We start from the raw sequence: 18,855 nt of genomic DNA on the forward strand, positions 1-18,855 counted from the left end.
AAGCAGTGCACTTTAATTTCTAGCTCAAAGATACAATGCTTAGCAAATTGATTAAGACTCTTGTCATAGAAAAAAACTAAAGTCTTCTTTAAATTTTATTTTGCACATTAACTTCTCAGAGAAATATATCATTAAATTCAACCTTTAAAACATATTTTTTTAGTATGGACCAAGTAAATCACTGTAATTTAGCATCTCAATAAATAAAATTAAGCGCTTACTATTTTTCTGCCTTTCGTGTGTTAAAGCACATTTATAAATTCACTGATATCTATAATATTTAAGCATCAAAAGAACTAGTGTGACTAAAAGAGATACATACTGGTGGATTAACTAAATATTTTGGTATTCACAAATACTTTTTATCACAAAAAAAATGTTAAGCACTGTATGTTGTTTAGATGTAATAAATATTGTTCAAATATACACTTAGTCAAAACATAAAAAATCCATTACTGAAGGAATCCTTAAACCTACTGCATAAAAAGATGATGTTTGAAAATAATTTACACAACAAACAAATTAAAATTAATAACTGTCCGAGACAGTTGCTTTATTTAGACATATGATATAGAGAAATGTAGCAGCATCATGTTTAAAAACAAACCTATAAAAAGGGAACGATCCGATTTGGTTAAAACACTCAATCAGAAGAAAAATCTTAAATATAAAAATCTGAGTCCTAGCTTCTGAAGCTGGTGATTTCTCTGGTCCTTTCTGGCAGTGGAGACTCCAGTCCCCATGACAACCTGTCAGGATTTTGCTGGTCCAAATGGCAACCTGAGCCACAGAAACCCCATGCTCATATTTGTGTGGGGATCTCAGTGGTCATCTTTCCATCTGCTCCAGTCCCACCCTCTTTTAGCAGCAATCAGAGCCAATAACAGCTCTGAGATTTTGGCAGGTAGTCTACATTTGTAAAATTAACAAAAATAAAAACGCCAAACCTTCGGATCATTAAAATCAATGTCGCTCAAGGCTCGCATTAAAGAACCGCAAGATATTTTTGGTTGTGAATCCATGAGAAGTGATGTCGAGTGTGTCCTGCAATACCACCATTTTGTGGATTGTTTTAATTTAAATTCATCAGTCAGGGTTGTCCTCTATTCCATACATGAATGGAAATCAGGAGACTGTGCTCTCTGGCTTCTCACTACTGGGTGGTGGAGTGAGAACTCCAGAAGGAACAGGAGACCTCTGACTGCTTTCAATGTCCACTAGTTGATAGGAGTGAACCCTTCCCTGAAACATAAGAAACAAGAAAACTTCAGTCTTCAACTGTTAAAATAAATTAAATTTAGCTGGGGATAAATTTCTTAATTATGAAAAGTGCTTGTATACTAATGTCAATCTTGTGGCAAGTATGGAAACCGTAGATCTTCCGGGTACTTAAAACAACAACTCATTTTAGCATACATGATTTTGGATATGCTAATTCTAATTTCAAATACCATTTAGTATGGATAGCTAGAAAAATTGGGGTGCAGCATGTTTTGAGACTACAAACAGACTAACCAGCCATTCCAAATAAGATACATGGGTCTGGATATTGTGCATGTCATCTGCTTCTATTCCTTTGAATGTCTTGAGAGTTGAGCTGCCCGCTTCACGAATAGACATGGCGAAAGGGACCATCCATTTTACGCACTCATCCAAATCACACCACTTCAGCCCTGGAACCCCCACAAAAAAAAATAAGGTCAACCACAGGAGACTTCAACACTGTCTCAATTATATTTGTGTTTCAGGCCAGTAACACACAGGTACTGTGGGTTCTAAAGGTTTTGGCACAGATAAAGCATCCCTTTGCATTTCAAATGGTGAACTAAAATATACAATGCGTTTTACAACAGTGTGTCATTTCTTCAATTTGATTTCAATCAGAATTTTTGTTTGTTTATTTACAAATTTAAGTTTAAACGTTCACCATTCCACATTTTATTTCAAGAAAAACGTAAGAAGGTCACTTGTCACAATACCTGAAACTTTTATCACTAGTTCCAGAGATGAGAAGTGAAAGAGTGCGGAAGCTGCAAGGAGGCCATAAGAAAACTCCAGACTCTTCACATCTAGTATACACAGATCCAAAAGCTAAAAAGGAAAAAGCAGAACTTCCATTTCATTTTTGAACCGGTGCAAAACAAGCAAAATCAAAATTCTGAGCAGGTGGATGTTACATATGCACAAAAATCTCAATTGCTAGAAAAGATCTAAAGGGCTCAGCATACCACATTCAAAATCGAAAAACGACCGTCGGTGACCTGATTTTGAACAAAATATGGTCCAAACGACAATTTGTTTTTACTCGTTCACAACAGCAAACCAATCGGAACTCTCCGGGAAAGTTTGTGTCGGCCGGTAAACACCCTCGAGCCACCATTGGTCCATGGCCATTACGTAATAGTTGGGTGTGTTATGTAGCGCCACCCAGTCTTTGGGAAATAACGCATCATTATATTTATATGAGGTGATGTCAGATAAGGTCTACATAATAAAAAACTATAACATTTGAGCAGCATGAATGCTTTAGAATGTCGCATCGCAGAGATGGTACAGATGTACCCACACCTCTGAAATCAGGATCGCCACATGCGCAGAGGCTATTTGCATACGTCATGTAATCCCCGCCTCCAGAGACAAAGGGTTGTAGGATTGTTCGAAAACACTATACGGTCTCATAACGATTTCGAGCTTCGTTTTACCCCAAAATGCAGAAAGAAAGCGCAATTCACTTGGACTATGTAGAGCCCTTAAGCCTCCTGATGTTGAAAGTTTAAGCAGCCCTACCTCTGCGATCTGTATGAACGTAGCCTGTGGATACTGGGCGATGAGAACTTCAGCATCCTCCTTCAGGTAAGCCATCTGCATGTAGATGTTGAGCCAAGCCACAGGAGTTAAAGGACTCAAAGTCCATTTCAACTCCTTTGGGTAGAAATCAAGCAAAGATCAGACAATAATTTAAACAGTCAATTTACAGTCTTAAGCAAGAACCTTCAAGGTATTGAAGGAAAATTATGCCAATCTACCTTCATGATGATAATCTCCATACTAAGAATGTCATCCTCGGAGCAGGCTCCATCAGTAACATAAGCAAACTGGTGCACTTTAGGAGGGTAAATTTCCTTTGGAAACATCACAAAAGGCCCAATTATATTTCAATTTTACAAATATTGTACAAGCATGTGGTACATGTTTCACTTTTTCCACAGGTTTAAGTATTAGAAAGAACATTTCAGTGGGAATCTTACCTCCATTTTGGCAGCAATGAAGAGGCAAGAGATGCCAATGAGCTGTAGTGTCGTTTTAAGAACATTCTCTTGTGTGGACATAAATCGATCAAAGTAATCCTGTCCCAAGTAAAATGTTTCTCTGTGCAATTTATACACCTCACAAACCTGAAAAGATGGTAAATGAATGTCAGACCATGTTGGCATTTTCTTCTTAAAGTGGAGAACCCTCCGTAAACATCACTTAAACCTAAAAACTTCATGAAACTTTGTAATTCTACAGCCTTGTTTGTATACCTTAAGGTTTGAATAAAAATGTAAATGAAGGAACTTGCAGTGTCCCCACCCCTCTTAATGAGATAAGATTAAAAGGTGTGAGTGGTTAAACAAGGATTACCAACCTCTATTAGCCAATCCAAGAGAATTGCTCTCATTTTAGGTTGGAGATTCGGATGCCTCTGCATAACACGCATATCTCGCAGGTAGATTTTGTCCTTTTTAAGCAGGTTGTTCCACACGTCATCTTTGCTCGCCCAGCTATGGAAAATTTATAGGACAAAGCTCACCTTTACTTTGAGGTAACATTCAACATATTGGACATTGTACTTATGCAGTTTAAACAAATGACATTAACCCCCAAAGTCATAAGGGATGTTAAAGATGTCTATTAGGACAAGATGAGCAAATATTAAAAGTATCCCAATCCATTGAATCAAGTAGCTAAATGCAGTCGGAAAAGTCACCAACTCACCAGAGGGCAGGCAAGGGGGTAGAGCGTGTGGGGGTGACAAAAATGTTTTCAGAGGTGTACTGTGCGAATCCCACGCTGCCAACAGCAACCGGTTCCTCGACTTCATCAGGTGTGGGGATCCGCCTGCATGGGCTTGTGTAACCTGTGTCAGGATTCCAGCAGGCCTGAGCAAGACAGAAGGAAGGACAAAAAAGGTAAGACTTCTAACGGATATAAACAAATATACCAGCCCGCCCTCTGCAACTGGGACAGGCTTCAAACAAAGCAATTTAGAAAAAAGGTTATGTGATCGGCAGACAGCCTATTAAGGAAAATCACAACAATGACATGAACCTTTACCACTTAACGGAAATGGACAACACAAAATAAATTTACAATCACCAAGAGTTCTTCACAATCATGCATGTATGAATGAACAAGGAATTGTAGCCCATAAGTCTCAACATAAACCACTTCACAAGAGTCTAAAGTAAGTCTTATGGGTGAGTTGGTTTAGCATCTCTGATTTTGGTATGAGGTCCTGTAAGGCTACCACATTAGCAACATTTCATTCGTACCTGGGATGCACATGGTTTCTTTTTGGTCATCTCTGCAACCTCCTCATCTGGATCTTGTAAGTGCTGTGGAAAGAGAAAGTAACAGTCAAGACTTCAGCTTCCATTATGACCCCATTTATACGAGAATAAAGACTAGCAAAAAGGTTGCTTACAATAGCCACATCTGCTTTCCTCTTCCTGGAGCGTGCTGAAACGGCTTTAGAAGCTGCATCTGTAGTGCTAATCTGCTCTGTTTGTGTCCTGGTCGAAAAATAATAATGTTACACATCCAAATTGTGCTAAAACTCTGTGCAAGTCACTAACTGGCCAGCTCGCCGCTACAACTTTTCCATGCACACCGATTGTCAAAAGCTACTTAGAAAGACACGAAATAGAAACTTACACTTTCTTGCTTGGCATGATATCCACGCGTATGTGTCTCTTGAGTGGAGAGAGCCTAAGAACAGAAGTGTTATTTGATCAAAAATGTCCGATTTATGGCGTTAATCCCAACCCCCCCCCCTCACGCAAATATTCACAAAGCGCTTTGGGCGCGGGGAAGTAGAACTGGGAACAATGTTCAACAGGTCAAAACTATACGAAAAACCCAACATATTAGTTAAAAAGCACAGATGTATGCACTGTAGAGTCTATATTTTAAGCACAATGTAAGTGTATAACGATATTTCGTTTGCTGGGTTAAAAATATAAGATTTCGTTGCTGCACAAGGGAACCAGAAAATGGCCGAGTTATCCCTCATTTGATTAAACGCGCTCTCGCAATTTTGATAGTTAAAAACAAAAATATCGGCAATCCCATTTCCCATATGTGCCCCTTCAAGCCTTCTAATACATTTCAAGCATTATGTTACTTTTACACACGTCTGACAAATGACCATACGGATCTGCAATGCACTTACCTTGTAATGATGCTCTCAAAATATTACTTCTCTTCACAGATCTCTTCGGATGCAAGAGTTAGTAGAGTATCACACAAGACATTGTTTAGTAAAAATGAACAAACGATCTGCGTGTAAGAGGCATAAGGCTGTGATGTGTTCCGCAGTCCGCTCGCTCTTAGCTGGCGCCAGTAATTTTGCGCCTTGTCTTATAAACCGCCTGCAGTGGCTAAAAGGGGCCGTCAACGCGGGTCATTTAAAATCACAGCTGCGATATAACAACAGCAAACGGCAGCAACCAATGCCGCTTTTCGATCCACAACGGTACGCAAAAAATCTAGAAAATTCCAGCGTTATATATCTTAAATATATTCGCCAATAAAAGCAAGTTTAGAAACAAGAGCAATTTTGCCGGCAAAAGGATGGGTGTGTTTCATGACGTCACGTGCGGGGCGGTACTGAGACTCGGGAAGTGCGAAGAGCACATGGCTAGAACGTTCAAGAAGTAAACAATACGGGCGATCGCATCAAATAGTTGCAGTTTATCATGATATATTGCTGGTGAAATGTAAAATGGGAAGTTTTGATTATGCACGACTGACCGTTTGAGATGTCACGTGCTGGAAATGTTGGTGAAGCGTATTTTGAAGAATATTTTGTTGCAGTTGCTGTTTCGCATAAGGCAGGCAGATCGGTTTCATTAGAATGACTGGAGCCCCTTTAGAAACTCATTTTTTCTAATGTTATTAAAATGGGTCCTTCGCGTGCTTAGTTATTAATTCATAAACTTGGTTGTTATCGTTGTACACACCCGACGGCATATAACCTTTGACCAGTCACGTGACCATCAATGCACTCCCAAATCTGTGTATTGTAGGAATAGAAAATGAAGTTTTTAAAACTTTTCGGACGCCTTGAGGCAAATGTCATTGGCATGATTCATGTCCAAGCACTGCCGGGTAAGTCATTCGTTTATCCAGGTTTTCTGGGTTAAGAGCCAGTGTTGAACTTTTGTCGTTTGCAGGGACCCCCTTGAACAGAGCAACCGTGTCGGAGATCACAGAGAAGGCATGTCGGGAGGCGGAAATTTACCACCAGGCAGGGCTTGTAAGTGATCGGATTGAATGAAATGTACACATCAGTAATAGTTTAAATATCTTGCTTTCTTACAACCTTTTGTTTTATGTAAATCTATCATTAGTAATTCATTGCGTCAGTGTGTGAGAACGGGTACCCGTAAGGTCCATTTCCGGGAACCATTTTCATTGAATTAGACTTTTTGATAACCTTAACAAAATCTGGTCGAAATGGTATTTATTTATCCTTATTTGTGTTTCTTTTTTATGTTTTGTTCAGTATTGATAATTTCATAATACCCTCTGACAGGATGGAGTGATCATTGAAAACATGCATGATATTCCCTACACCTTTGAGGTGGGTCCAGAGGTGTGTTCATCTATGACCGCTGTTTGTTCTGCAGTTAGAAGACTTTATCCATCCTGGCCGCTTGGGGTGCAGATTCTCTCGGCTGCAAATCATTCAGCGCTGGCTGTTGCCCTGGCCTCAGGTGTTCACATATGAATGAATGTGCAATCGCAAATGGCCAACTTTTGTCAAAGGCTTCCGCTTATTAACATAACGTGATGCTTTATAAATGTTAACTTTAAACCCCTCCTCCAAAGGACTGGATTTTATCCGTGCAGAAGGCTTTGTGTTTTCACATGTTGCTGATGAAGGACTGTTAAATGCGTGTGCTGGTGGGTTGCTGCGCTACCGTAGACACATAGGAGCAGAGCACATTCAGATCTTCACAGACATCAAGAAAAAGCACAGGTATGGTTATATTAGACTTCACTCAACTAGCAGATCCTTCAATATCACATAAGGTTAGTGAATTGACTGTTGTTTCAGTGCTCATGCCCTCACTTCAGATGTGAGTATAGCTGAGACAGCCCAAGCAGCTAAGTTCTTCCTCTCTGATGGAGTCATCGTCACAGGAACAGCCACTGGAGCTCAAGCTGATCCAAAAGAATTAAGAGGTGAGTGATGCAGCAGTATGGTCATAAAACATGTAAGCGGGTCATGCCTGTGATTCGTATATTTTGGACTTTGAAACTATTTTCTTTTTTTTTCGTGGATGGGGTATGTTCACACAGGTCAAGCTTAAAGCATGTAAATTTATATAAACATTTTAAACGGATTGCTGACATAAAATGCCAACCCTGGTATGGTCAAACACATATTAGTATAATAATCAAGGTTTGTGTATTATCATTGCCTTAACCAACATACATTGTGTCCTTTAATCTTGTCTGATTATATATTTTTCATAATTTAGTGAATTCCAAAAATGTTATGAAATAATGATTGTTATACCCACAGTATTTGTAGAAGTTGCTGAATTTAACTGCACTTCACAAAATATGACATGAAAATCACAAAATATTAGATGGATATGAAAATAATTTTTGAAAAACAAGAAGACATTCTATTGGAACAATTTTTAATGAAAGAGGCAGTACCATAACATTTTGGGTCAGAGAATGTAACCATTGACATTTATTTGTGTAAAATCAGATATCTTTTATATCAACTATTATTAATACCATAACTTGTACTGGGGACTTGAAAGTTTTTTAATTGTAGGAATGAGCCACGTTTTTTTTTTGATACTGTGTTATTTGTTTGTTAAAATATATCCTCAATATGTCTAAATTATTACAGTTTAATGTGCAGAAACTGCTATAACCAAACATTTACACGTTGGAATATGATGTCTAAAATGATTTGCAGTGCGTTTAATTTCATAAGTAATGTAACTGTATTCCCTGGGAGTCAAACCCATGAACTAACAGCATGCTCTACCAGATAAGTAAACCATTTATAGGTTACTTTCCCAGGAGAGTTTAAATATTGCTGTTTGTTGATGTTAACCCTAAAATCTCAAACATCTAAACCAATGATTTGGATTTGTCGCTCGACTACCTGTTTTTTTTTTTCAGACAATGGCAGGTGTGAAGACTGTTTGGAAAAATATAAAGATGTAAATCACCTTTTATAGCAGCACAGAAATTACTCTGTGAACATCCAACATTCTGTACTGAGACAGAATTACGTTTATTTCATATCTATCACTTTATTTTACGAAACCGTATGTTCTTTACTGCAGTATGCATCTGTCTTTGATTTATTAGGCCACGCTGTGATTGATTCCCTAAATCAGATCAGCGACCTAGTATGCTATGCATGTTTGAATCACTCAACTCAGAATTGCAACAGTACAAACAAACCTATCTCATATGTCATCCTGACATTTATCTGCAGCTCCCTAACAGTGAAACCAAATCAAACAGCCCTTTTCTAAACGGAAACCTACTGATATAAACATAATTTGTCAGGTATTTTTTAGTCATCAGTTTATCATACGGCAAAACAAAGAAAATTAATAGTAGTCTGCCAAGACCGAGGTAATTTTGGACGCTTTAGGTCAGTATTTCTCTGTCTCTCCGTCTCTATCTCCTTGTCTCTGTGTGTGTGTGTGTGTGTGTGTGTGCTGTGCTGGTTTAAGATTAAATATACCGGACTATATTTTGCTCTCTGGTACATTTGACAAATGCTCAGCATCACGTGTACAGTGTCACACAACCACAGTTTTCCTAGTATTTCATGCGACCAGACTGCTGCCTGAGATGACAGGACATTAACAATTTTTTTATAATAACTCTCATCTTAGCCCCATTGAAAGCCTCAAACTTTACTGGACAATTTAATATCCAATTCTAATATCCAATGTAGACTATTGTGTTACTAATCACAAATAAACCCATGTATAATTTGGGTTTAAGGCCTTAGAGAGAATAATCTCCTACGGTGGGAAAGAATGCCGTAAAGTCTCCTGGCCCTGGTGATTGTCCCATGTGAGCAGGCAACCTGCCTCAACCCCTGCCTCACAACCAATGGCCTTGTATGGGCTAATATAGACAACAGCACTGCTAGCTATTTTAAATCCCACTTCCAGATGGCTGATGATCATTGACGGCTGTAAACATAGACATGAAAACCAGGCCCAGCCTAGTCTGCCATTGCCCTGCTGCCTACTTTGGACTTTTGCCTAGTGCCTTCCTTAGTTCTGATCCATTGGGCTGGGGAATCTGTCAGATGGAGGATGGGGCACATTCTGCCAAAATACTCATTACAATGAAGGAAAAACATGTTTTGTATTTTAATGTCTGCATGTTGGAAAAAGATGCCCGTTTTATGCACACACGATTTTGTTAATTTGTTATCTAAAAAAGATGAATGTTATTTTGTGTGTAAATTATTACCATCCAAAATACCTTCAGAGGTATTTCAAAGGATTTTTCTTCCTCTAGATGTAACGCATTCTGTACAGATACCGGTCCTTATTGGTTCTGGAGTAACGCAAAGCAATGTGGAACACTTCCTTCAAGCTGGTGCTATGATCATTGGCTCCCACTTTAAGAAAGACGGACATTGGGCAAATGATGTGGATGAAGAGAGAGTTAAGAAGTTCATGGAGAAAGTGTACAAACTTCGGGGTTGACTAAAGGCATAGCAGTTAAGACAAAATATATTTTGTGCTGTGATGCAGAATAAAGCAGCATGAAGCATTACTTAAAGTAATCTCTACATAATAAAAAAATTGTGCTGAAAAAATATTTATATTTTTTTACAAAGATTTTTACAAACATGTTTTTGAAGATAGAAAAGAAGATATCACAATGCATTTATATTTACAAAGAATAACAAAATGTGTAACTCTGAATCATAGCATAATATCCAACAAATAGCGTGGTAATCATTTTTGAAGGGACGGGTGCCATGGCTACAACTTGTACAGTTAAGTCTTCAATTTTTGAAAGTTTCAACACTGAAATATTTTCATCAGTCATAAGTAACCAAAAGCAGAAACACATACAACTACACTTTAAAGTACTAATGAACTAAATAAAATACTGAAAAACTGCTAATACAGTGACATTCCCAATTCCTTAAGGTCATACTTTGTATCCTTTATGTCAGTGAGACTTCCATCCTAATAAAACCACACTGCACTTTATAAAACTTCAATCCAGTAACAGTCTCACAGCCAGGAGGATGTTTTCATGATTTGCAAAAGTAGGCTACAATTATGCATATAACATAGCCTTTTTATAGTGTACAAAAAGATTAACACTCAAAAGTTGTACATGCGTTGAGTAGGCTGTTTGAAGTATCCATAGCGGCGCTCAGAAGACGAAAAGGATGTTTTTGCAAGATTTTGCCTGTTGAGGGCGCCACGGGTCAGCTTCCTTTGCTCATTATAAACTCTGGCACGTTGCATTGAGAGCAGTATGTTGCTGGAGGGCAAGGGGCTGCCCCATGCAGAAAGCTGCCAAGAAACGTGACGTCTGATTGGCACATGCCTAAAGCAGAAGATTGAAAGACCAATACAAAATTAAAACACAAACATAGGTTGCATGTCACCGTGACATCACAAGAGTTGTTTTTCTCTCATTTAGGTATGACTGTCATTCTTATGTGCAAAAAACATATCTGACCCATACAGAATGTGACATACTTCACGTAGAAATAGCGTTTGGGTGTTGAGATTTATAAGGTCATTTTCTCCAAAAACTATTTCTGACTTAAAGTTGCATAGATATGTTGAATCCGTTTTAAAACTTACCTAGCAATGTCCTCTGCTTCTTCCTCTGAACCAAGGTCTTCCTCATTAGGCTTCATCTGGTACACAGACATGCTGGGATGCTCGATCAGTAGGTTTTCCAGTATGTCTGCTTCACCTGAGCCTAGTGACTGATTCTCTGCAAAGGAAGCAGAATTCAATTAAAAAACTATAATCTGAGACCGGTCTCAGTCTCACTGAAACACATGAATTTATAACAAAAATGCTTGTTCCTAGTTCTTGACCTCCCTAGACTTATTGTGATACCAGTTTTATTACAAAACATACAAATTGTTATGCATTACATTTATCAAAACCACTTACCGTGTATATTTATAATAACCCATTCCCCATCCTCAAACTCAAGGAGGTTCGCACAGTCATCAGTTTCAACTGCAGCATCACTGTTGTTCTCCTGTACGGCGCCAACCAGTGCGAGGAGTTTACCGATCATTCTATGTTCTTGATGTGTCGGATTCTAAAAAGAAAGAAAAAAAAATGATTTTGACGCTCTCTAGAGGAATCAAGCTCAATAAGGATATCATCGACTGGTCTCTTTATTTCGCTGTAAAAGTTGATGATGGAAAGTAACGTGCAGAATGTTAAACATGTCATATTAGACGCTTGAGCCTTGCATAACCTTAAGGTCGTGTCTGCTGCCCTGGTACAAGTTGCAACTAATGCACATGGCACATCAGCTGGTCGGACTGAGACATGGTGTTTACTTCCATACAAGGTGTATTTTTAACATTGTCTGGAATGCCGTTCTAAATTTAGATTCTTAAAATGCATACATCAGAACTACGTGAAAAATGTTATTGCAAGTTTATTATTGTTCATCATAGCCATAACATACATTAAACTAAACAGAGTAGTGGGTATATCTGACAATACGGAATACAAGCCTGTCTGTCTGTTATCAACCTTTTTAAGTTTTGCTTAATAAGTCTTTTAATATATTAAGCCCAAATAAATGGCTAGGCCTATTATATTTATTTTAAGTCGATTCTATACTATCCCCAGCAATGGTGAAATGTTGAAGTGGTACAGGAAGGAGCGTCAGCTGTAGTCCTGACCTTTTAAAGCATATGTGCTCTTGTTTACAAGCGCTGCATTATATTTCTTTGCATATAGTAGCTCAAACAGGGCGAAGACGGCCATAATAACGGACAATTAAATAAACTATATGCAAAAAAGGACAATACTTTTATAATACAAAGGAACAACAGGATATTGTAGGCGAAGTGTTCTCATCATCGAGTCGTTTTTCTTTGCGGCATCATTTTAATTTACTAAACGGTGTTTAATCACATTTGTTTAGATACACAAACACTTCATAACAAGTGTTTTAATTAAGCCACAATTGTTTAGACACAAACACTTCAAGTAAGGTAAGTTAAGGCTACACGGACGCGACTAAGTATAAGCAGGTTACTTCAAACTGACAAGAAAGTGTAAATGAGAAAGATGTTAAAGAACTCTTACCTCAATAGCTAAATCTACGAAGTTGCCTTTTATGAAACAGCTTTACTCTGTATAAATTATGTCCAAGTTGCACCCCCGGTGTACAGTCTCGACTTGTTTATGTACTCAAAGTTCCTCCCCTTTGTTCTCGACTGTACTTGACATGCGTCATCAAACCCCGCCCACAAGGCGGAACATGTGGCGTTCCCGCACACGCGGATGCTCATGTTTATAAACATCCTCACGGGTGATGCCAGAGAAATCATTTTCAACTGATATATCGATTTTTGGTCAACTGAAAGTAGAAAAAATTGTATTTTACACTGGATTTACATTTTAACTCCTTAGATTGACTTTATATGTGCTGCTGCAGAAAAACAGCTTTAAACTGAGTGGTGCTGAACCATATGTCATATTACATGAAAGTTATTGGTATTTGGAGGTAGGGAGTGTGATTACAGATATGACGACACTGTAAAACTGTAAAAAGATGCACATGGATTACGCATTATAAAGGCCTACACAGGACATTGTGACAGGCACCTCGTCGAGAAATGGTCGCCCTCTGGAGGAGAATATTGGGACAACTTCTACTCAACTCAACTTTATTTATATAGCGCTTTTTCAAGTTTCATTGTTACAAAGCCGCTGTACATGAGACATATTGGCTATATAGCAAAACAATTAAAGTTATACCTGTAAAAACAAGAAAAAGGAGAAAACACAGAAGACCGACATACGCACATACAAACGCTCCACACACAATATGCATATGTACTAACACACAAACAAGCACACACACACAGATATGCACGGGTGCACACACACAGAGATGCACGCACAGTGAAAGCGGAAATTTAAGATAAAGGAGAGAGAACACAGGCCAAATATTAAACAGACTGTAAATTCCTACATGCAATATTAACTATGTAAAGCTTTAAAATTCTAAAGTAGGCTCCCCGGCCAGGCAAATAGTGCAAAACAGTATGCAAACAGTGGCGATGAACCCCAAATCCCAATCGAGAAAAAAATCCTCCGGAGAACCCAGGCCCAACCAGGGGATTCCAGTTCCCAACTGGCAAAAGCTGCTGCCTCTGCACAACCTCGAAAGTGCTTGCAAAACAAGGCTAAATAAATAAACTTACTAACAAAGTAAATTATAAATTAAAGATTATCATTAATAATCTAATAGCATTTGAAATTTTGTAGTGAAGACATGTCAAGTCGCTGCATCCTTCTTTATCCAGCTCTATCATCTCAGCTTTTGTCAGGTCGGCGCTTCCCATTCTCTGCTCTACCATCAGGTATGGAGATGAACTGCATCCTGTTCGCTGTGGTAACCCCAGAACAAAGAGACAAGACTGGCTGAGAATAGAGTACTCTTCTGCACTCTTTGATGCAACAAGTACATCAGTTGTTGTTGGAAGTGTTCCTGGCTCCAGTTGATCTAACTAATGCCCCCTAAACCCTCAGAGGATTTATGTTATGGAAGTGTAGTGTATGCAAGACAGAGTGTCTCTGCCTCCCCGACAGTGCAGGGAAGACTATTCCAAAGTTTAGGCGGTAGATAGGAAAAGGATTTACCACCTGCACTTGATTTTGAAATTCTGGGTATTACCGACTGAAAGAGGATGCATAAGAGCGTAATGCAAGTGAAGGACTGTAATACAAGAGGAGTTCACTCAAGTACTGAGGAGCTAAACCATGTAGGGCTTTATAGGTAATAAGCAAGATTTAAAAGTTAATGCGATGCTTTATAGGTAACCAGTGCAGGGTTGACAGAACCGTGCTCAAATGTTAATACTTTCTTGTACATGTAAGAACTTGCGTTTTGGACCGGTTGGAATTTTTGTAATAAGTCTGCAGAGCAACCACTTAACAGTCTTGATGTCCCAAATTCATGAATTATCTTCTCTGCATCTGACAGTGACAGCAAATTCTGTAGTTTAGATATGTTCTTAAGATGGAAAAATGTGATTTTTAAATGACAGATTACTATTGAATAAAACGCCAAGATTCTTTACAGACGACGGAGGTGTTCTGGAATATCCTTCAATGGTTAAGCCGTATTCTTGGTTGTTAAGTATGCCGGTTTTCGGTCTAATGAGTAACACTTCTGTTTTGTCTGAGTTCAGTAATGAAAAGTTGTTACTCATCCAGTTTTTTACATCGAAAATGCATTCCATTATTCGATGGAACTGCTGTGTTTCATGAGGCTGCATGGAAACATAAAGTTGAGTATCATCAGCATAACAGTGAAAGTTAACTCTGTGTCGCTTTATTATATCTCCTAGAGGTAGCTGTCATGATTCTGCCTTCCTTGTCATGCTTTTCAGGTCTTGTGGCAGGATCATGACATGCCCATGTTTTTTATGTGGAAAAAGGGAATGGCGTTGTTTTGATTTTGTAATGCCATGCTCTCTCCAGTGTCGCGTCCTCTAGCCCTGCCCCCTGTTATCCGTTAGCGCTCATTAGTTTGTCATCTGTTTCACCTGTCCTGCCCGTACCCATTAGTGTTTGCGTCCCCTCACCTGATCGTCACTAGCCCTGTGTAAATATCCCTTGTAATTGTTCCCCTATATCTTGTCCCAATTCCCTCTGTCCTGCATCGGTTCATTGTGTATGTTTACCTGTTTTGCATTCCTGTTCATGTTGCTTGTAGAAGACTGTTTTCCTGTTTGGACTTTCCCTATTCGTTATTATTATTTGGATTATTTTCCTAGTTTGTTTGTCCCTCATGTGGGAAGTTTTTTGTTATTTAGAGTTCCGGTTTTGCCCCATTGTGGGTTTTTGTTTTATAAATAAGAAGGATTTTGTTACCCTGTTTCTGCCTGCGCTTGGGTTCTGTCCTAAGTCATGACAGTAGCACGTATAATGAGAAGAGACCCTAAGACGGAGCCCTGTAGTTCACCGTACTGGAGCTCTTAAAATCTAATATCTCTAAAAAGCTAATTCCATATCTGTTTCAAATATACACAAGTTGAAATATCAAAACAAAAACTTTTACATACCGACTATATAAAAAAATAGGATCATTAGTGTTAAGCCTTTATGATAAAACATGGGTGTCGGTCATGGAACTGTCAGGGTCATTTGTTACTAGATCCAAATTAATGTGACTACGTGGCTTTTTTAAGTTTAAATTGTCAATTTGTTTGTTCGTATTAACACTGTCATTACACAAAATGGAGAGGGAGGGAGAGAGAGAGAGAGAGAGAGAGAGAGATTGATCCGGCCCCTTTCAAAGAAGGCGAGGCATTCCATACGCTGATTTCTTCAAAAGTATCTTTAATAGGCATCTGCAGTTGTTCAAGAAGAGGAAGGTGGGATTAAGCTCTGCATTAAGTAAAAGATTAGGGCGTTTGTTTCTATTTGACTGTTATCACATGTTGGTTAAATTGCTTATAGTTTATCAAATGTCTCAACAAGCCTTTATCGTTTTTTATGTGTGTGTGTGAAAGGTCAATTAATCAATTTTTTCTCAGGTTTCTCAACACAGCACAATGAGCAGTCGCAAGATGATATTATTCAACTATGTTGTGAGATTTCAGCAAATAAAAAGATAAAAGCAGCAGTTAAGAACATTGGGAAAGGAGCTGCAGCGGCCGGTAGTGGTGCTTTTGTTGGGGGACTGGTTGGAGGACCAGCCGGTATAGCTGTTGGTAAGCTTATGATACTACATTTTTGCAATCATCGAACTTTCAACCAGTTTCATTCCACAGGGTGGAGTTTTAATATCGTCTGTCATTGCTTAGTTATTTGACTATTCCGTGTTAACAAAATAACAATACTTTGTTAGTTACCCTTATAAACATGCTCTGTGTTTATATTTCTATATTAATCTGATTTAGGTGGTGCTTTGGGAGGTGCTCTGGGAAGTTGGATGACAAGTGGCCTATTTAAACCTCTTCCAGAGATAATCATGTCACTGCCTTCTATACAGCAGGAGAAACTCTACTCTGATGTGATGGCAGCGTTGGGGAAAGTGGACTGGGTTGATGTTGCGAGCCTCACTGCTCTGGTTATAGGGAATGCCACACTTCAAGAGAGAGTGCTTGGTGCTATAGTCACCTATGCCACAAAAGAGCTTAAGGCTGAAGTGCAGTATGGAGTTTGAACACAAGAGGGAGCAGCAGCTCATTTACTGTCGATGTGTGTGTTTTGAGCTGTTTTGCCGCTAGTGTTTTTTTCTATTGGGGCTCCGAATCTTACATTTACATTTATTCAATTAACAAACACTTTTAGCCGAAATCCCTTGCAAATGAGAGAGCATTTTACGCTTTGTCCAACAATTGGCTAAGTGTACTATATGAAGCTATTTTCTCCATCTTAACATGTCTTATATTAAACAGCTATAATAATTGTGTGATCACAATAACATGTTTGTCCATAGTGCAGAGTTTTTAAATAATTGTGGTTAAATATCTGGCTTAATTACGGGTTGGGGGGGTGAATTCATGCTTTGTTTTAATTAGACATTTATATGTGTGTGTGTATTGTTGAGTGTATAAATCAATAAAATGTGCCCCTCAATAAGCCATGGGTGTTGCTCAAGATGAAAGTTTTATACTGTAGATGGTTAAATAGGTCTCCATTTAAAAGTGTCTCCATTTATCCAAACCTTCAGCCCCACAACACAAACAACGGATTGACAAATATAAACAGTCATCAGCTGGACAGATGCGGAAGTGAAGTCAGTTCTACAAAATTTTTAAAATGAAAGTAAAACCAATTATAGTAACTTGGCATCGCTGGCGTCTTAACAATAAGCTAAGGTATGTTCTTTAAAAAGTTTAGTAAAGCATTATGGCAATGTTGAAGTTTATCACATCAATCCGCAAGTTTCAAATATTTTACAATGTTATACACTTATGGTATAAAGTAAGAACTGTGTTACACGTCGTCGCGAATAATCAAATCTACAGCCTACTGTACACTGCACATTTTTATTATCATTTATATAATAAATGTAAATATTTATTTATGTTTATGCACAGGTTTCGTTGGCACAATGAGCAATTGCATGGAGGATGTTGTGCGCCTTTGTTGTGAAATCTCAGCTGAGAAAAAGATAAAAGCAGCTATTACGAGCTCTGCGAAAGGAGCCGCAGCAGCCGGTGGGGGTGCTTTTGTGGGGGGGCTTCTTGGAGGCCCAGTCGGAATAGCTGTTGGTAGGTTTTCTACATGCTGTGCATGTAGTTTATATAATACTGTAATAGTAAATATATTATAATCATTAATAGTTATTCGATCACTATATGACACCGTAGGATCAAACAACCATGCTTTGTTTTCTGAAACCAACATGTTGACCTTTTATAATAATGCTTGTATTGTCTAGGTATAAATGAGCTGCACCTTGACCAACGAATGTGTTCCATTGTTGGCCTTTATGTTTGTGTATGTAAATTACTATGTATTATCTTTTAGGTAGTGCTGTGGGAGGTGCCCTGGGGGCATGGATGACAAGTGGCCAGTTCAAACCTCTTCCTGAGATCCTCATGGAGCTTGCTCCTGCACAGAAGGAGAAACTCTACTCTGAAGTGATGGCAGTATTGGGCACAATGAAATGGACCAACCCTGCTCAGCTAATTAGTCAAGTTATGGGAAATGGCGTTCTGAAAGATCAAGTGCTTGCTGCTATAGTATCTTATGCCACAAAAGAGCTCAAAGCTGATGTGAAGTATGATTGACTACTATAGATGGTGAATGTCATTCAGTCTATTCTCTAAGTAGTAGTTTTTTAAACGAAGATATTTGTTATAAACAATCATTTACTCAATTGCTATGGTTTTATTATTCACTTAAATTTAATTATATAGGGAATTCAGTGTATGAGTTGTGTTTTGATTTTATTTAGCATACAGATGTGTCTGGAGTCTGATTAGCCTATATGTTGGTTAATAATGAATTTGTCACAATGAATAGGCTGCTACATCATTTGGTAGGGGTGACAAAGTATGGTTAAAACAATGTGATTGGTGTGACAATAGTTCAATACCTCAGCGACAAACTAAAATACACAAGTTAACTGTTTACATTCTACAATGTTTTTCTTACAATTTTACTTCTTTTGTAACACTAGCCTTTTCAATATACCTGCAGTGGGCAACTCGTGCTATTGTAACAATAAATAGAGTTTTCTCTTTGTCTTTTGTCCTTGCTGACAGTAGTGTAATCTAAATCAAATAGTAAACACATTGTTTCTTTTTTAAATGCTCCACCTCAACACAAAACATTAACAGACAACATTTCTCATGTTATTATAAAAGTAAAACACGTATACAAATGG

The 18,855-nt window shown here is 38.3% G+C and overlaps 4 protein-coding genes across 5 annotated transcripts; 2 read left to right on the top strand and 2 right to left on the bottom strand.

Moving 5' to 3' along the window:
• Positions 1–522: 522 nt before the first annotated feature.
• ccne1 (cyclin E1) lies at positions 523–5,812 on the bottom strand. Its single transcript, XM_056750978.1, has 12 exons — positions 5,435–5,812; positions 4,918–4,971; positions 4,688–4,775; positions 4,536–4,598; positions 3,979–4,142; positions 3,629–3,764; positions 3,249–3,395; positions 3,027–3,122; positions 2,788–2,922; positions 1,980–2,091; positions 1,516–1,673; positions 523–1,242 (listed from the first exon to the last, which is right to left on the bottom strand). The coding sequence occupies exons 2-12, from the start codon at positions 4,932–4,934 to the stop codon at positions 1,126–1,128; spliced, it is 1,233 nt and encodes a 410-aa protein (XP_056606956.1). The 5' UTR covers positions 4,935–4,971; positions 5,435–5,812; the 3' UTR covers positions 523–1,125.
• An 81-nt stretch (positions 5,813–5,893) lies between these two features.
• zgc:162297 (uncharacterized protein LOC555865 homolog) lies at positions 5,894–17,101 on the top strand. 2 transcript variants are annotated; one of them, XM_056750990.1, is made up of 7 exons: positions 5,894–6,372; positions 6,438–6,520; positions 6,800–6,980; positions 7,096–7,246; positions 7,325–7,452; positions 16,049–16,225; positions 16,415–17,101. In XM_056750990.1, the coding sequence occupies exons 1-7, from the start codon at positions 6,300–6,302 to the stop codon at positions 16,678–16,680; spliced, it is 1,059 nt and encodes a 352-aa protein (XP_056606968.1). In that variant the 5' UTR covers positions 5,894–6,299; the 3' UTR covers positions 16,681–17,101. The 2 variants fall into 2 exon arrangements, with proteins under 2 accessions (XP_056606968.1, XP_056606978.1); XM_056751000.1 differs by lacking the exons at positions 16,049–16,225; positions 16,415–17,101 and adding an exon at positions 9,787–9,997 and having other exon boundaries at positions 5,899–6,372.
• Positions 10,144–12,725, bottom strand: si:ch211-260e23.9 (uncharacterized protein LOC555795 homolog). Its single transcript, XM_056751011.1, has 4 exons — positions 12,585–12,725; positions 11,424–11,577; positions 11,103–11,238; positions 10,144–10,839 (listed from the first exon to the last, which is right to left on the bottom strand). Exons 2-4 carry the CDS (start codon positions 11,551–11,553, stop codon positions 10,611–10,613), a joined length of 495 nt encoding a protein of 164 aa, XP_056606989.1. The 5' UTR covers positions 11,554–11,577; positions 12,585–12,725; the 3' UTR covers positions 10,144–10,610.
• A 112-nt stretch (positions 17,102–17,213) lies between the features above and the next one.
• On the top strand, positions 17,214–18,711 carry zgc:101715 (Protein C19orf12 homolog-like). The gene is made up of 3 exons (XM_056751168.1): positions 17,214–17,338; positions 17,561–17,734; positions 17,994–18,711. Exons 2-3 carry the CDS (start codon positions 17,575–17,577, stop codon positions 18,254–18,256), a joined length of 423 nt encoding a protein of 140 aa, XP_056607146.1. The 5' UTR covers positions 17,214–17,338; positions 17,561–17,574; the 3' UTR covers positions 18,257–18,711.
• Positions 18,712–18,855: the final 144 nt, after the last annotated feature.

This window comes from Triplophysa dalaica, chromosome 1 (assembly GCF_015846415.1).
Source record: "Triplophysa dalaica isolate WHDGS20190420 chromosome 1, ASM1584641v1, whole genome shotgun sequence".
In the NCBI taxonomy this organism is placed as follows: Eukaryota; Metazoa; Chordata; class Actinopteri; order Cypriniformes; family Nemacheilidae; genus Triplophysa; species Triplophysa dalaica.

What these genes read in the sequence shown, in the direction of transcription:
- zgc:101715 (XM_056751168.1), top strand. Translation starts at nt 17,575, where the DNA reads ATGAGCAATTGCATGGAGGATGTTGTGCGCCTTTGTTGTGAAATCTCA. An exon ending in CCCAGTCGGAATAGCTGTTG is followed by an intron (nt 17,735 to 17,993) that starts GTAGGTTTTCTA and finishes ATTATCTTTTAG; the next exon opens with GTAGTGCTGTGGGAGGTGCC.
- zgc:162297 (XM_056750990.1), top strand. Translation starts at nt 6,300, where the DNA reads ATGAAGTTTTTAAAACTTTTCGGACGCCTTGAGGCAAATGTCATTGGC. An exon ending in GGCTGTTGCCCTGGCCTCAG is followed by an intron (nt 6,981 to 7,095) that starts GTGTTCACATAT and finishes CCTCCTCCAAAG; the next exon opens with GACTGGATTTTATCCGTGCA. An exon ending in ACCAGCCGGTATAGCTGTTG is followed by an intron (nt 16,226 to 16,414) that starts GTAAGCTTATGA and finishes AATCTGATTTAG; the next exon opens with GTGGTGCTTTGGGAGGTGCT.
- ccne1 (XM_056750978.1), bottom strand. An exon ending in ACCCCCTTGCCTGCCCTCTG is followed by an intron (nt 3,765 to 3,978) that starts GTGAGTTGGTGA and finishes AATTTTCCATAG; the next exon opens with CTGGGCGAGCAAAGATGACG. An exon ending in TCATTGCTGCCAAAATGGAG is followed by an intron (nt 3,123 to 3,248) that starts GTAAGATTCCCA and finishes ATGTTTCCAAAG; the next exon opens with GAAATTTACCCTCCTAAAGT.
- si:ch211-260e23.9 (XM_056751011.1), bottom strand. Translation starts at nt 11,553, where the DNA reads ATGATCGGTAAACTCCTCGCACTGGTTGGCGCCGTACAGGAGAACAAC. An exon ending in GGTTATTATAAATATACACG is followed by an intron (nt 11,239 to 11,423) that starts GTAAGTGGTTTT and finishes CTTCCTTTGCAG; the next exon opens with AGAATCAGTCACTAGGCTCA. An exon ending in GAAGCAGAGGACATTGCTAG is followed by an intron (nt 10,840 to 11,102) that starts GTAAGTTTTAAA and finishes CTTCTGCTTTAG; the next exon opens with GCATGTGCCAATCAGACGTC.